The following is an 18,603-nucleotide window of genomic DNA, read 5'->3' as shown; positions in this document are numbered from 1 at the left end:
AGGAAATTTCTACACAAACATCAAAACTTTCATTTCAAAGTAATAAAATTCAATAAATTTTTTTGGAACTGTTGATAAAAGTATTCTTCCTTTAATTTGCCTATAGATTTTTGTAAGATAAAATTTGTAAATAAAAAATGATGGGTAATAACATGGTAAGGAAGAAATTTAATAGATAAGAAGCATAATAGAAGTATTATTCGTCAGTTAGAAAAGCTGCTAAAATATGGTTTTCAGTTCTTATGTTTTCTTAAAATATGGCCTCACTATGGAATATGAATGAAAATATAGCTTTTTACTTCAGTTTACTGAGACAGAATAACACTATACTAGATCATGACCCGCTCGACCGAGCGGGAATCAATTTTTTTATTTTTGTTTGTACTAAATGTTATACATGATTCATGATTGTAATGTGTATTAATATAAAATTTTGATAAATAACAGTGTGTACTAATGTATTTAAATAAGCAATGTGTTTAATTACTAAATTTGATTTTTAAACTTTATAATAACGTAAAGTAGATTTTTAATATATTATTTAAAATATATAGTGCTATATATTTTGTATTTTCAACATTTATCATATAAAACTTACATTGGGATATTATTTATATGAAAATATTTGTAACATAATATATTTATATATTATATAAACATATCTACGATTTTCGCAAAGGCCATGCGCACCCGCACGGGTTTTATTTTTTAAATGTATTCTATATTGTTTAGTTTTATGTAGTATCGAGTTTGTATAATTCAATTTTGTGTTTAAAAAAACAATATCAAAACTGTCTTTCGTATGTAAAAATAACACTTTGCAAGCGCGAATTGTGTTTTTTTATTGTAACACAAAATTTGATATAAAACTTATGTTTTTTTACATTACGAAGTTTAGTTTTTAAAAATAATTATTACATAATTTCAAAGTGAATTTTATCTCTGAGGTCTAATATATTTTGTGTGTAATGGTTCAAAGCATTTTTGATATATATTATATTTCAGTTTGGTTTGTTTTTAGTATTATTGTATAAGTATAATACTATACAATATTATTATATTCTATATAATATATAAAGCTATGTGTTATTTGTTTTAAAAAGTAGATTAGACCTAACATAGTTAAAGAATAGTCATATGTTTATGTATGTGTCTATGACTTATCTACCTAATGTTATCCGTGCAAATAAAATCAATATGGCCAATGAAAGTATACTGATCAATTTAAAATGAAATTTATAGAGTAACTCTAGTACGATTAATTTTTTAGTATTCTTAGTATCTATCTTATTTAAATCGACATGTAATAAAAGTGAAAGCCATATATGGAATATGGACAAAAAGAGGAATTGTATTTAAGGAAATACATCAATGTAAAGTTAGACTATGGTATGTATTATATATAAAGAATGAGACATTTAATTTAAATATATGAGGTCTACCTTTTAGAATCCACCTAGAAGAAGTTGTAATGTTTCTGATTTAATAAGATAGATATGGAATATGAATGACAAAAAAAAGCAGACATGAACTTAAATATTAATCGAACAACTAGATTTTGACCCGCGCTTCCGAAGCGCGGGAATTATTTTTTACTTTTATGAAAAATATTTTTTGTTTGTAATTATTGAATGTATTTATCTTAGTAAAACTTTCTTTATAATAAATTCGACATATTAAAGTGTTTCTGGTAAACTATGTGTTTCTCTGACTTTGTTTTATTCTCTTTTCAATCAATATATTTATTTGGTTTGTTGTTAAAATAAATTATTTTAGAATATAACTGTACAATATTTTTACATTGATATTTTGTTTAAACTATGTAACATATTTCTATATTAATTAAATATTTACATTTTAATTTGTATACAATTCAACATATTTGTCTAGTTTGTTGTTAAAAGAAATGATTTTGAATTCAAATGTACAATACTTTTATATTGTTTTTTCTTCAGTTCATATAATTTTTTAAAATAAATATCTTTTAATATAAGCTATATCAAAAATTAGTCAACTAAAGAATCTATAAACAGTTATTTATATAGCAATATAACATATTTATATATTAGTTCAGTTTATATTTTGACGCGCACGCTGCACAAATTTGTACTTTTTTGTATATAAATTATTTATTACTGCCATATTTAAAATGAAAGTTTATTGATATATTTTTAGGTTGCTACAAACCAACCCGGACCGAAAATGATCCAACTCAAACCTCCTACGACATTTTTAATATTCGAATGATATTTATTTAATTTAAAAATCTAGGGGAAAAATATTGTGTATCACGAAAATATATATGATCAATTAGTGGTTTCTTAAAATGTAGGAAGTTTAAAATGGATTTACTGTTTTTATTTGGATAGAGATATTTTTTTAATTAAAATACAATCCAAGTTTCCAAACAATTAATTTAACTACAATCTAAGTTTCTAAACAAACTTATTTCTTATAAATGCTATCCAAGTAACCAAACACTCCCATTTTGTACTTGAGTTTTAATAATATAGATGTCGTGGTGTACAAAACATACCGCGCATGGTGTTTCACGTACGAACGGATCCCAGAAAGAAAAATATTTTTTTTTTTATTTTTTATCTGACCAATGGTTGGTATAGTATATTGGAAAATTTTGAGGGTTTGATGGGATCATGAGCAAAGAAATACAAGATGCTGCATTTCACTTTTACATAGATATGGATGTTCAGGTATCCATTCTACTTCGATTCGGATCTATTTAAATTTTGGGTTTAAAGATTTCAATCTAATTCGGATATTTATAATTCCAAGTAGGGTTCGGTCTGGATCTCAATAAAAATGTTAAAATACCTAAATTTAACATATTAATTGGTTTGGCTTGAATATTTGGATAGAGAAGTATTTCCGGTATTTTGAGTATTTTTAGATATTTTAGACATTTACTTTTGACTATTTGTATATATTTCAAAATATTTTATAAAACTTCAGTATATCTTATATATTTTGGATATTTTTAATATATTAAATCTAAAAATAATTAGTATATTTAGGTATATAAATCTATTTCAGACACATTTGAGTACCCGAAATGTTTTGGTTTGAGTCGGGTTCAGTTTCGATTACGTAGATACCAAAATTTTAAATCCGTTTGGATATTTAAATAATTTTGATTCAGATTCAATATTACTTTTTCGGATCAGATTCGGTTCGGTTTCTAGATTTGGATTTTTTACCTAACCCTACCTCTATATGCATAATTTGAAGAATTTATATGAGCCGTAAAATGTTTAAAGAATCTACGATAATTTCATGTCATTTTACAATGAATTGGTTTCAGTAGGTGAAAATAGTTTCAGAAACAGAAAAATAATCTGCTTTCACAATTTATCTTAAAGAGTTTGGACGGTACAAAAAGTTTCAGCATAGTGGAGTAAACACGTATCTACATTCAAAATATAAGGATGAATTGTTTAGTACACAGTGTTTTGAGCAGATTGTTCTACTTTATCTATATTAATATAGTCTTATTTGTGTTAACAAAAATTAATCGAATTTGGTTATTTTGATGATAAAGAATCGTTTTAATCTGAACAAGATTTGGGTTCACCCTCTATAGTAAATCTTCAAATTCACTATACCTTATAATACCAATCAATCTATTACATAGATAAATCAATTAAAAATATTATATTAATTAAAAAATAGTTAAAAATAGAAAAACACTAATTTTAACGACATTAACGCCGATATCTAAAGCCTAAATTTTAAATCAAAATTCTAAACTCTAAATTTTTGAGCTAAAATCCTATACTCTAAATCCAAATAATAGACCCAAAACCCAAACTATATATCCTAAACCCAAACTGTAAATTTTAAATCCAAATCCTATATCTTAAACCTAAACTTTATACCCTAACCCCAGTTCATATACCTTAAACCCAAACTCGTAAACCCTAAACAAAACTTTGGATTACAAACTCTATACTTTAAACCCAAATCATAAATTCTAAATCTAAAATTTTGTTTAGGGTTTGAATTTAGGGTTTACGGTTTAGGTTTACGGTATAAGATTTGAGTTTAAGGTATACGATTTGGGTTTATGGTGTAGGTTTTGGGTTTAGGGTATACAGTTATGGTTTACGGTATAGAATTTGGGTTTAGTGTATGAAATTTTGGTTTAGGGTATATGATTTGAGTTTAGGATTTAGAGTATAGAGTTTAAAATTTAAAATTTAAGGTATAGACTTTAGATAGCAGCATTAATATCGTTAAAATTAGCATTTTTCTATTTTTTACTTATTTTATATTTAACACAATATATTTTTTTAATTATTTACATGACATTTTGATTGGTCCTCGAAAGTGTGGTGAATTTGAAGGTTCACCCAAGTTTTGTTCAATTAATCTCCAAAGAGAGTACAAAGCAGATAATTGTTGTCATCTCACAGTTCAAAGACTTGTTTTTTTTTTTAAATTACTTCTAGAAGGTTATGTACTTATTTGTCCATCAATAATTATGAAGGAAATAAAAGCGTTGTGATTTGGGTTGTCTAGCTTAGACTTGGACACGGATCGGATATCCGGATTTTGAAAGGTATTTATGATTTGCTTCGTATGTTATAGATATTTAATTTTTCGATTTGCTTTATTTCGGAAAAATACAGATATTTGAAGAAATGGATATCCGGAAAATAAATAAATATTTGCAAATATTTACGATTACTTACGGATATCTTATCTGTTTTAATTAATACAAATAGTCTTAAAATTTTGATACAATTTTGTTTTGTAAAACATTTTTTGCATGATGTATAAGACAAAAATTAAATGAAGTAGTGAATCTATCTGTAATTTTTTTAAACTTAGTTAACAATTATAATACCACAAAATTTAAGAAAAAAATATAATTGTCATAAAATTTCTCTTCCTTTTATGTAATACTTTTATATAAATAATAATGTAAATATAATTTGACAAACCATATGTCTGAATAACAATTATATAATTTTATACATGTAAAACTTTAAATATAATGAAGATATACATGTATTTATATATTTCCGGATCGGATCAGAAATTTGTTTTCCAAAATTTAATATTTGTGATTTGTTTTTATTTTAGTGAATATTGATTTTTAGTATTTGTTTTACTTCGAAAGTTTAAGGACATCCGAAATTTTCAGTATTTAATCAAAATGAATAATAAATCAAATCAAATTTAACGGATAAAATACTCAGCTCTAGTCTGGCTGATGTATTAGTAAAGCTTGCATACAAAATGTGAAAGAGTTGAATAATGAAATTTGATAAACTATTTTTATTTGTTCTCTTCAACCAAAAATAGCAATAAACTACTATCAAGAGGTGTGTGAAAGCAATTGGAATTTTACTTTTTCAGAACGCTCCAATATGTCATCGTATAATTGTGATCATTCAACCGCTTTGACCGATAAAACAAATCTTTATTTTACTTCATTATTCGATTCATTTTCACAAGATTATTACATGTTAATAATTTTTTTTTTTTTTCACATAAAACAGTCACTTGTCACACATCGGCCCTCCCACATCACGTCGAAGACTTTTCAGCAAGTGACATTGGCACCAGCATCTACACCAAGCTGTCCACAATAGTCTCTATAGTACTTAATCCTTGCGTTTACTGCATTTAAATTACCACCGTTACACTCCAAACTGCTGATAACTCTTATGGTGGATCCGAATCCCTGGTTCAGGACAGGCCTCACACTCTTCATCCAAAACCACATAGCCGCCCTGAAGGCCACAATTGGGTTACTACTGACCAGCTCGGGCTGGCGTAAAAGGTCGAGACCGAGATTCTGGCCACACTGTCCGTAGTTATAGTTCCATGATAGTAGGAGCGGACCACGACCATGGTAGCTCTTACCCGGTGCACATGGATATTGCCTATTGCTCGGGTTGCAAAATGAACGTGATGCTCCGTTTAGCTCCTCTATATAGCAGAAGTCTATGCAATATATATAGATATGCAAACGAAACATAGTGGTTAATTGAGGACCAAACGGATCAACTGAGATCAAATCAAGTGCTCAATTTTTATAATATCCAAGATTTGGGGTATGCATGAATATCTTATATCTAGATAATGATTTTCATAAACGTTTGTATGATATTCTACTTTCTAGTTTTTTTTTTTCATTTCAAACACCATTGTAAATGCAAACGTAAAGAATATTAATTGTTGCCTTAGTCTTTGATCCGCGCTTCGAAAACGCGGATATTATTATTCACTTTTGTGAAATATATTATTTGTTTGTAGCTATTGAATGTATTTATTTTAGTGAAACTTTCTTTATAATAAATTCGACATACTCTAGAGTGTCTCTGGTCGACTATGCACTACAAGAAAACATATTATTTACCAGGGCGATATTCGTTGTAAATTCGTTGTAAAAGGGGGATTACGACGAATTTACCTCGAAAAACGATTCGTTGTTATTCGTCCGTCGTAAAACAAGATTCGTCGTAAACGCCACGTAACGGTTACGAGTTAATGAATTCGTCGTAAAGGCGAAGGAAAGCATTCGTCGTAATGTCCACGTAAAGCCTCATTGTAACTAACTCGTAAAGATTCGTCGTAAAGAAGTTGTAAAGAATTCGATGTAAATTCGATGTAAATATTCGATGTAAATTCGTTGTAAAATTTACGACGACTTTACATCTCCTTCGTTGTAAACTCGATGTAATTATTTACATCGTATTTACGAGTACTTCGATGTAAATTCGTTGTAAACTTTACGACAAATTTACATCGTTATTTTATTTATTATATTAATTATATTAATTTCATTTATTATTTTATTTTTATTTATAATAAATTTGAAAATTATAAAAATTAAAATTTCAAATAATAAAAAACAATTGTTTAGAAAATAAATATTCCATAAATAAAATTTAAGTTTTAATATTTTACAAAACAAAATTATAAAAACAAAAATCTACGGGAGCGATACATCATCAAAGTAGCCGGTCCCGCTCGGTCCCTCTCCGCTCGTTCCCGCTCCCACTGGATCGGTAGATTCGGGATCCCGTTGTTGCATCCCGAGAGCTTCTCGTCTGGCCGCCAACGCTCTCTGCATGTTGGGGTTCCCCATCGCCATAATATCCAACAGGTTCTCGAGAGAGTCTAAACGCTCCTGCTGGGTATCCAATCGAGCCTGAATCTGAGAAGTCTCTTGGGCCCGTCTAGAAGAGTAAGACGAAGTCGCCCTTGCGACTTCGTTTACAGAACCGATTCCCACCGTCCGACCCTTCTTTCTTGGAGCGACCTACAAAAAATAATATTAAATAGTTAATATTGTTGAAATAGTAAAATTAATTTAAACAAAAGCTTTTAAATTTTACCTCCTCGAAGATCCTGTCGACCTCTTCCGTCGTCAATTTGACGGGTAATCCATCCGGAGACTGCTGGGTAAGTTGCGTCTCCCGCTCATCAACCCGAGCAGCCACAGTGTTGAAGAGCTTCTCGGATGCAGGATCAACAAAAGTCCCGTCCGGTTTGGCGTGAGTTATCTTGAAGAGGTCGGACAAAGATGGCATGACTCCGGTCTTCTCAAACTACAAAACCAATAATAAAATATTAAATATTGAAATTCAAATTTATTAATAAAATAAATATTTCAACTAAAACTTACAGCGTCGAGACGGATCCCGGCATGAGGTTTTTGCCCGGTGGTATGAAGCATAGGCAAATTCCCGTCTTTATCCTTGGTCCTACGGGAAGCGGAGCAGGAGTTGGCCTTCTTGATTGAGCTGGGTAGCTTCCAAAAAGCGATGAGGCCATCCCATACATCCTTGGTGACCCCCGTGGGCTTCCCGTCATAGCCGTAGATCTCCCACTTATCCTTCCAATCCGAGACCGTGTTGGTAAAGCGAGTCTTCGCCTTTGCCTCGAATTCCTTCTTCACCATTTCGGTGATTCCTAAGGACCAATTCCACATTTGCTGAAACAAACAAAAATATGAAACCATTAATAATTAATTATTAATAATTAATAAAAATAATAAAATTAAATATAAAAAAGAAAATTGAAAAATTACCGCAAACTGTTTAAACCAAGTGGTCTTGACGTGATCTGGAGTCAAGCTCCAGTTTGGATAAGCTCCGTCGAGGTATCCCTTCATCGTCTTTGAAACGCTCCGGAAAACACGGTTGTTGGCCCAAACCTGCAAATTGAACCAACTTGTTAATAAAATATATAAAAATGATTTGAAATTTTTAAATTATAAATTTACTTACCAATAAGTACCTGGCGGTCTATCGGGGTCCAAAACGTCCATACCCTCCCGTCCAGGCGCGGAAAGCAAATCCTCCACTGTATATCTTGCGAATGGTGCATGAGGAGGCACCCGCAAGTCTGGATGAACATCTACCCCTGGAATGGGCTCCTGCGGAGCTGCTGGTGGAGGAGGTGGAGCCATCTGAGCTGCTGGTGGCGGAGGTGGAGCCATGTGAGGTGCGGGAGGAGGACTTCAAACTCTCTGAGATGTCTGAGAGTCCGGAACGGCATCAGAAGATGCTCGGCCGCCGGAAGAAGAAGACGTCCCGGCACCGTCGCCAAACATCTCATCATAAGTCGGTGGTGGTTTTTTCCTAGGAGCCATGATCTACATTATTTAAAAAAAAAATAATTAAAAATCACAACACTATTAATTAATTATTTTTTAAAAAAATTCTCTATACTAACCACCTAAACTAATTCCCTAAACTAATTCTCTAAACTAATTCCCTATACTAACCACCTAAACTAATTATAAAAAAAAAAACTAACTAGAGAGAGAGAGGAGTTACCTTAGAGAGAGAGAGAGATTTGTGAGGAATGAACGAGGAAGCCTCGTTCAGAGGCGTTGCATATATAAAGAAAACACGTTCCTCGTAAATTCGTCGTAAATTTACGAGGAATATACCAGGCCCGCGTTTTTGGGTTTACGACGAAAGTACCAGGCCCGCGTTTTTGGGTTTACGAGGAATATACCAGGCCCGTGTTTCAGTTTACGACGAATTTACGAGGACACGTGCTTTCTGGGTTTTTGGGTTTACGACTAAAGTACCAGGCCCGCGTTTTTGGGTTTACGAGGAATATACCAGTCCCGTGTTTCAGTTTACGACGAATTTACGAGGACACGTGCTTTCAGGAATTACGACGAATGTACCAGGCCCGCTTTTTTTGTTTACGACGTGTTTACAACGAATCTTTGAAACCACAAATCAAATCCCTAAACCCCGATTCATGGTTTACAACGAAGTTACGACGAACCTAAACTTTACGAGGAAATTACCAGGCCCGCGTTTTTTTTTACAACGAAATTACAACGAAATATGTGAAACCCCGAAAATCAAAATCCCTAAACCCCAAACTTACATATCTATACTATCATATCTTCTACACATTCAACCTCTTTTTCCAACTGAAACCATAAACTCCAAATTTTTTTTTAAATGCATATTATATAAATTAGAATTTGATACACATATGAAGAATTCTAATAAAAATCAACATTTGTTACATATTTTACATCATGAAGAATCGTTTGAGTTCTCATCAACATCACTACAATGATCATCATCGCTTCTATCGAACTCATCTTCACGTGCTTCATCCGTCACATCTTCGGGAAGATCTTCATATTGACGGTTATCCGGGTCGATCAAAAGAATTTCATCAGTTTGTTGATCAGGTACCTCAACTTCATTGATTGCATCTTCTTCTTGCAAAGGTGGTTCTTCTCCAGCAACAATCCGTCCACGAGGTGTTATTTTGATAGCAGTTAACCAATTTATCCCAGAACTTCGAAGGCGAGGGTATGGAAGGAAGCTAACTTGTTCGGCTTGGGAAGCTAAGATGAAAGGCTCGAATTTGTTATATCTTCCCCCAGAATGGATATCCACAACACCAAATTTGTTAAACCGAACACCACGGTTCTCCACCGGGTCGAACCACTCGCATTTGAAGAGGACACATTTTAGCTTCAACAACCCTGGAAATTTCACTTCAATAATCTCTTGCAAGATCCCGTAAAAGTCTGTTTCACCTTTCACACATATCCCGTAGTTGCTTGTTGCCCGACGTCTCTCATACTCATATGTATGAAAAGTGAAACCTCGTGTGAAGTACATAGATGATGTGGTGACCTTTGCTACTGGACCTTGGATCAAATCATGAAACCATACAGGATAATATGGATCGTCATAATCAACCTACAAATTAATACATCACTGTTAGAATTTTACATTAATAATAATAGTACCAAAGATTAATTAATATGTTAATATTACCTGTCCTTTTAACCACTTGACAAAGTGCTTATCTTTCCTTGCATCCACCTCGGTTCCGGATATTCCTGGTATTGCTTCTTCAACTTGAGATACAAACAAGCTGCAAATTAAACAAATGCATCATATCATATAATTAATTAACATCATATCATATAATACACACGAATATTATTTACCTCATCACAGCATCCTCGCAGTTGAGCAGAATATAAGTGTGGGCACTATGCTTATCCTCATCACTGGACCACCATACTTCTCTCAGTTTACCACCAAACCGTCCAATTTGGCAGAAAATGTCAGGAACACCGTCTACTGCATAAGATTGCGGTACTCCACCATCATCATATCTTCTAGGAACTCTTTTCCTCGTACGAACCGTTGAAGCAAAGTAGTATGATGTGAAGTTAGATGTTTCTGCTGTCAAACTTCCAGCCACAATCGAACCTTCCACCTTTGCAAGATTTCTTGCTTTCCCCTTCAAATGTTTCATAGAGCGCTCATATGGATACATCCATCCATTGTGAACAGGTCCGCGAAGTAATGCTTCGTACGGGAGGTGGACAACTAGATGTTCCATGACGTCAAAAATGATGGAGGAAATATCTTCTCTAGGTTGCACACTATGATCGGGATGTTCTCATGAAGTTGTTCGATGACTTCTTCCTTGAACGTACGTGTGCTAAGGTCTCTGAAGAAAGCTCCGATCGCTGCATATTGCAAATATAACCCAAATTAGTAACATTTCATAGTATATATATATATATATATATATATATATATATATATATATATATGTATATTATTAATTAATATTTACCTGCAAGTGCTTCATGTACATTTGTTGGAAGGAGCTCAGCAAAAGCGAATGGAAGTAGTCGTTGCATAAACACATGACAATCATGACTCTTCATTCCTGAGAACTTTTGACCTCGTTCAACACATCTTGACAGATTTGAAACGTAACCATCAGGAAACTTCACTTCTGATGCAACCCAGTCAAACAAAGTTGACTTCGCTTCTGATGACAATCGAAAGATGGGAACAGGAACATTTCCATTGCTCTTGATATGTAACTCACTTCTTGAGCAAATATCGGGTAAGTCCATCCTTGACTTTTTGTTATCTTTTGTCTTCCCTGGGACGTTCAGTATTGTATTCATGATGTTGTCAAAAAAGTTCTTCTCTATATGCATCACATCCAGGTTGTGGCGTAAAAGAAGATCTTTCCAGTAAGGTAGCTCCCAAAATATACTTTTCTTATGCCAATTGTGAGAAACCCATACCCATCAGGCATATTACCAGGAACATGCCAGTTTCCTCCTTGCTTCACAGTTTTCTGAGCTCCGTAATAATCAATGTCCTCCTCGATCTGCTGGCCTGTGAGATATGGAGGAGGACTGTCTCTGACAACTTTGTTTTTCCTAAACAATGTCTTATTTCTTCTGTAAGGATGGGCAACAGGAAGAAATCGACGATGACAATCAAACCAACAACTCTTTCTACCATTCTTCAGTTGAAAAGCATCCGTAGATCCATGACAATATGGACAAGATAACCTTCCATGAGTTGTCCAGCCAGACAACATTCCATAAGCAGGAAAGTCACTTATCGTCCACAGCAGAACTGCTCGCATCGTAAAATTGGTTTTCGTGGAACAATCATAAGTTCTTACCCCTTCTGACCACAACTCTTTAGCTCCTGTATCAGTGGTTGAAGAAATACATCCAACGACCGTTTTGGATGCTTCGGCCCAGGGATTAATATGGTCAAGAATAGAAATTCTTGTTCCATGCACATATCCGGCGGCAGGTTGTACGGCGTAAGAATAACTGGCCACAAAGAATACTGTCTCCCAGACATACCAAATGGACTAAATCCATCGGTGCATAACCCAAGATAGACATTCCGAATATTTTCAGCGAAATCTGGGTATACCTTGTTGAAATGTTTCCACGCCCTTGCATCTGATGGGTGAGCGACCTCGCCATCCTTCTGGACATGTTCAGCATGCCACCTCATCCATGCAGCAGTCCTCTCCGATTGGTATAATCTTTTTAACCTGTCTTTAATGGGTAGGTACCACATCCTTTGGTACGGTACCCTATTCCTCCCACGTCCTTGCGGCTTGAATCGTGGTTTCTTGCAGAATCGACACTCTTCTAACTTCTCATCATCCTTCCAGTAGATCATGCAGTTGTCGATGCAAACATCTATCATCTCCGAAGGCAACCCAAGACTATAAACCAATTTCTGAATCTCATAATAAGATTCAGCTGACACGTTGTCTTCTGGCAAATACTCTTTGAACAACTCCGCCCAAGCATCCATGCAATTCTCAGGTAAATTATGATCCGTTTTAATGTTCATCATCCTAGCTGCTAGAGACAATTTAGAGAGACCTTCTCTACAACCAGTGTAGATTGGTTGATTTGCAGCATCTAACATTTCATAAAACCTTTTTGCATCCAAATTAGGTTCTTCTACATTTCCAGTTTCATGAGCTATTGTTGTAGTTGTTTCTAAAAATGCATCAGTAATCATGTCTTGAACCCTATCATGATCTACCATCTGCTCCTCCTGATGATAACTAGATTCATTATGCAAATGATTCGGTTCTTCACTATTACCAGCAGCTTCAAAATTATTACTACTACTAGCTTCATTTCCACCATAACCCTCCCCATGTTGATACCAAATATAATATTGTGGTGTAAATCCTCTGTTTAGTAAGTGCTTCCATACAGTTTCACTACGAGCAAATTTTGAATTCTTGCATTTCCGACAAGGGCAGAACATCTTACCGCTTTCCTGCGTGATCGGCGTACAGCCCGCCTGGTGCATGAATGTCTCTAGCCCGCTTAGAAATGCATCCGTCACTCTACCGGAATCATCTTTATGCGAATACATCCAACTTCGTAACTCGTAAATATTGAAGCCATCAGCCATTTGTTTTTCTTTTTTCTGGTTTTTTTTCTTTGATTTCGTTTGTGTGTTATTTGAATTGAGAAATGATCATATATATAGACGATTTTCGTAAGTGGTAGGTGAAAGTATAACATGGATTTTACAACGAAAAGTTTTACTTTGCTTTTACATCGTTTTTACATATTATTTACAACGAATTTACAACGAAGTTAGCTTATTTTGAACCCCACTATATGCACGTTTTCACCAAAAGTAACTGTTACATGATTCCTCGTAAATGGCTTGTATATTTACAATGAGTTTACGACGAATTCGGCTTTCCACGTAAATCACTCGTAAATTTACAATGATTTTACAACGAAGTTAGTTACTTTAAACCACACTATATGCACGTTTTCACCAAAAGTAACGGTTACATGATTCGTCGTAAATGACTTGTATATTTACAATGAGTTTACGACGAATTGGGCTTTCCACGTAAAAGCCTTGTAAAATTACATTGGGTTTACGACGAATCGTTTTCGTCGTAACTTTACAACGAATTTACGACGAATATTTATTTACTCGTAACATCGTCGTAAACACTATGTAAGTTTACGAGGAAATAATTTCCTCGTAATGAGTCGTCGTTATAGACGCGTTTTCTTGTAGTGATGGTTCTAACTGGTGACCACTAAAAGAATAATGGGAATGACCAGGAATGAAACACAGAGGAAAAAATAATAGGAATATATATTCTCTATTGTTCCTCCTCGGATTTAATAAGGAATATATTTGTTCTATGATTCCTTAAATTAAAGGGAATGCAAAGGAATATTGAAAAAAAAATATTCCTTATAAATGGTGTCCAATTTAAGGAACAAATATGAACTAATTATTCATATTTCTTATGAATGGTGTCAAGTTTAAGGAATAAATAGGAATTAGCTATTCTCCTTTGTTCATTTGGTCACCAGTTAGAGCCTATCTATTTCTCTGACTTTGTTTTATTTCCTCTCCAATCAACATATTTATTTGACTTGTTGTTAAAATAAATAATTTTTAGAACGCAACTGTACAATACTTTTATATTAATATTTTGTTTAAATAATGTGACATATTTCTATATTAATTAAAAATTTACATTGTAATTTAAAATAAATTTTGACCTCCATGTCCGTGCGGATGTATATTTAAAAAATATATTGCTATTCATTTTTCATGTCAATATAAATAATCATATAAGTAATAGTATTTTATATGTACCATCTTATAAATAATCATATATATTATATTCTTAAAGTTTAATGTGAAATATAAAAACCTAAATTTAAGTTGGTATATAAAATTAATCTTTTTGTTGTATTTTTCTTATATATATTGAAAATATTTTTAATAACGGTTACTGGAAAATATTTTAGTAAAAATAAATATTTGAATATATGCATATTTTAATATTTATATAAAATTTAAAATTTATTTTATGATTATTTTAGACAAAACAATGTTTTTAGGTAATTAGATTAGTCCATTTTGTATATTTTAAAAATGATATAATGGATTTCCAATTTTTATTAATAACATAAGCCATTATTTTTTTCTTCTTGACATACTTTTATCCATGTTTCAAAGTTTTAATATTTTGCATTAGTTTTCTATGAATTATTATTAATTTTATGATATTTTTTTAAAAAAATTGAACTCTTGAAATTTTTATATTTGACTAAACTAATTAAGGTAATAATACTGTTTTAATTTTTTTTTATATAATATACTATTTATATTTCAGTTTGTGTTTTTATTTTTACCATAAAAAATTGTAAATATAGTGACAGAATTGTAAATAAAAAGAAATATAGAAAGAAGGTTGTTTAATTTATTATAAAAACAATGGCTAAATGTTTAAATAAAAGAAGTATTAAATATGTTATTCATGTTTTAAGCAATTCTCATTTGTTATTAATTTATTAAAAATACAATGGCTAAATGTGTAAATAAAAGAAAGTACACATCTCTACTATCCATGTTACCAAACATATCTCATTTATCCTATTATCCTTGTTTCTAAATATCTCTAGTTTGTACTTCAACTTTAATAATATAGACTAGATTTTGACCCGCACAACCGTGCGGATATTTATTTTCATGTTTATATATATATTTGGTTTATTTAATTAGTATATATTTTAAGATTATTCATATATTTAAATGTTTAAATAACTATTTCAACTACAATAGTTTTATAGTTTTCATGCTGTTAATTAACTAACTATTTCAAATGATCACAAATATATATATGTATTTATATGTTGCTTCTTATTATGTATAGTATTTATATTTAATTTTTTATGATCCCGATCCGTAATTCAAAGTGCTAGATTTCCTTGAAAAAATGTGTTTTGTTTATTCAGTTAATATAATAAATTATTGTATATAAAAAGTTTAAGAAAAGTTAACTTTTATACATGTATTATATAGTTTATTAATGTTAAACCATTCTACCAACATATTATATTTTTAGAATAAAGGTTTAATTTATATTTATGAAAATAAAATATACTAACTTATAAATTTAAAATAATTTTTTTGAACTGATATTTAAAATAATTTTATCATATTTAGTTCAATATAGTAGTTTTAATTAAAATGTCAGATTTGTTAGAAATGGCATACTTCAAAATGATTTTGTATTTAATTTATTATAATCCCGACCCGCAATTCAAAGTGCTAGATTTCTTTTAGTAGTTTGTTTTGTTTATTCAGTTTATATAATAGATTATTGTATATATAAAATTTTAAGATAAGTTAATTTTTATACATGTTATATATTTAAACAGAAATAGATATTGCTTTCCAACAAAATCTTTTTAAAATCTTTGTAAAATGTATTTTTGGAAAGTAATCATTTTAAGTGGCTATTATCATCATTACAATATTTTATATAATTTATTTTTTGTTTATAAATCAAAACTAATTAAATTTCTGATTATATTATATTTTTTTTTCTGATTATATTTTATGACAACTAAACTTGAAATTAATCAATTTTCGAAAATAAATATTGAAAAGATTCTGAAAATATTCTTTAAAGATTTCATTAGAATTTTCTTAAATTAGTATTTATTTTTATTTTAAATAAAAATGAAGATACTAAATGATATTATAGTTAAGTTATGTGTATTTTATAAATCTTCTAAATAATAGTACAACTTAAAATATCACACATAAAATAAAATTGTGACTTCTATTTTAATATAATAGATTGCATCTTATTTTGTATTTATTTTATATTTAATTTATTATGATCTCGACCTGTAATTCAAAGTGCTAGATTCCTTGAAAATTTTGTTTTGTTTATTCAGTTTATATAATAAATTATTGTATATATAAAAGTTTAAGAGAAGTTAACTTTTTATACATGTATTATATAGTTTTTTAATGTCAAACCATTCTACCAACATATTATATTTTTAGAATAAATGTAGATTTCTTTGAGAAATTTGTTTTGTTTATTCAGTTTATATAATAAATTATTGTATATATAAAAGTTTAAGAAAAGTTAACTTTTTATACATGTATTACATAGTTTATTAATATTGAACCATTCTACCAACATATTATATTTTTAGAAAAAATGTTTTATATTTATGAAAATAAAATATACTATTTAAAATAATTTTATCATATTTAGTTCAATATAGTAATTTTAATTAAAATGTTAGATTTGTTAGAAATAGCATACTTCAGAATTATTTTATATTTAATTTACTATAATCCGGACCAGTAATTCAAAGTGTTTGATTTTTTTTAGTAATTTGTTTTGTTTATTCAGTTTATATAATAGATCATTGTATATATAAAATTTTAAGATAAGTTAATTTTTTATACATGTTATATAATTAAAAAGAAATGGATATTGCTTTCCAACAAAATCTTTTTAAAATCTTTGTAAAATTTATTTTTGAAAAGTAATCATTTTAAGTGACTATTATTATCATTACAATATTTTATATAATTTTATTTTTTGTTTATAAATCAAAACTAAATTAAATTTAAATTTTTGATTATATTTTATGACAACTAAAATTTAAATAATCAATTTTCAAAAATAAATTTTAAAAGGATTCTGAAAAGATTCTTCAAAGATTTTGTTAGAATTTTTTAATTAATATTTATTTTTATCTTAAATAAAAATTAAGATATTAAATGATATTATTTAATATGAAGATTAATAATATAATAGAATGCAGTGTGACCAAGTCTAGTAAATAGTCCATTTTTAAAAAAAAAATCACACATAAATTAGAATAGATTATATCATGCCACTTTGGTCATCCTAACCGGTCATGCGGTAACATTAGCCTATAACTCTCAGATTTTAAAAGATAGTTTACATAAATAAAAGTTCTCAAAATTTTAATATTTTATTTTCTGTAGTAAATTACCTATAGTCCCCCAAAATCAGGACGTTCCCATGTTGGTCATCAACAGGGCCGTTCCTGCATAAGGCTGGTGAAGTTAGAGTTTTAGGCCACAAAAATTATTACAAAATTTGAGGCCACATTTTCCAAAAGATTATTATAGTTAAGTAGTTAAAACCATTATTTTCACTACTTAACTATTGGGACGACACTGGTCATCAAAATAGAAGTATAGATTTAACCCGAGAAAATTCTTGATATATCAAAAAAAAAAGAGGAATAGAACCAGAAAAAGATTCTTACGTCCAGTCTCGTAAGTGAAATGAGCAAACATGGTTGCAATTTCACGCTTAGTAACAGAATTAACAAAGCTAGGGAAAGTAGTGGTGGCGTTAATGAAAGAGTCACGTGTATAGAATCTCTTTCCGGCGCAACCATTACCGGCTTGGTTGATGATGCCGTCAAAGAATCCTTGTGTCACAATGCTACCAACAGCATCAGCACCTGATGGGGTTCCACTGCCTCTACAAGGACCTGATCGGCACGTAGGACTACAATGAGCGTCTGTGGTACCGCAATAACCGAACTGACTGCAACAGACGTTTGGGGGGCAGTTACAGTTTTGGGACTTGACGATTTCAGAGTAGAAACTTAAGAGGGAGAGGAGAAGGATTAAGGTAATTCTTCTGAATGCCATTTTTGAGGTAGTTTTTTGCTGTGAGAGAGTTCTATTTCTATATATGAAGAGATATTGGGTAGATTGGTCACTTCACGAGGAGTAATACATAGTGATTTTTTCATTTATTTAATTTATTTAACAGTTGGGTCCGTACTTTGATGTATTTCTACTTTTAACTCCACAAGAAGTGGCTCTTCATGGGCCATAACGATTATTTTGACTCTCTTGATTAGTAGTTACCTTCTTCAACCCTAATAGCAATCTCATTTTCATCGTTTAAAGGCTGCAATGAACCAATGTT

The 18,603-nt window shown here is 30.8% G+C and overlaps 2 protein-coding genes across 3 annotated transcripts; both read right to left on the bottom strand.

Moving 5' to 3' along the window:
- Nucleotides 1–5,351: 5,351 nt before the first annotated feature.
- On the bottom strand, nt 5,352–18,330 carry LOC130494366 (endochitinase At2g43580-like). 2 transcript variants are annotated; one of them, XM_057005823.1, is made up of 2 exons: nt 18,065–18,330; nt 5,352–5,970 (listed from the first exon to the last, which is right to left on the bottom strand). In XM_057005823.1, exons 1-2 carry the CDS (start codon nt 18,318–18,320, stop codon nt 5,567–5,569), a joined length of 660 nt encoding a protein of 219 aa, XP_056861803.1. In that variant the 5' UTR covers nt 18,321–18,330; the 3' UTR covers nt 5,352–5,566. The 2 variants fall into 2 exon arrangements, with proteins under 2 accessions (XP_056861803.1, XP_056861802.1); XM_057005822.1 differs by having other exon boundaries at nt 5,356–5,970; nt 17,927–18,330.
- On the bottom strand, nt 10,482–11,571 carry LOC130509660 (uncharacterized). The gene is made up of 2 exons (XM_057005824.1): nt 11,116–11,571; nt 10,482–11,005 (listed from the first exon to the last, which is right to left on the bottom strand). The coding sequence occupies exons 1-2, from the start codon at nt 11,489–11,491 to the stop codon at nt 10,863–10,865; spliced, it is 519 nt and encodes a 172-aa protein (XP_056861804.1). The 5' UTR covers nt 11,492–11,571; the 3' UTR covers nt 10,482–10,862.
- Nucleotides 18,331–18,603: the final 273 nt, after the last annotated feature.

This window comes from Raphanus sativus, chromosome 3 (assembly GCF_000801105.2).
Source record: "Raphanus sativus cultivar WK10039 chromosome 3, ASM80110v3, whole genome shotgun sequence".
NCBI classification, from domain to species: domain Eukaryota; kingdom Viridiplantae; phylum Streptophyta; class Magnoliopsida; order Brassicales; family Brassicaceae; genus Raphanus; species Raphanus sativus.
Note: the sequence above shows the minus strand (reverse complement) of the source record. Positions and strands in the feature narration are given on the sequence as shown.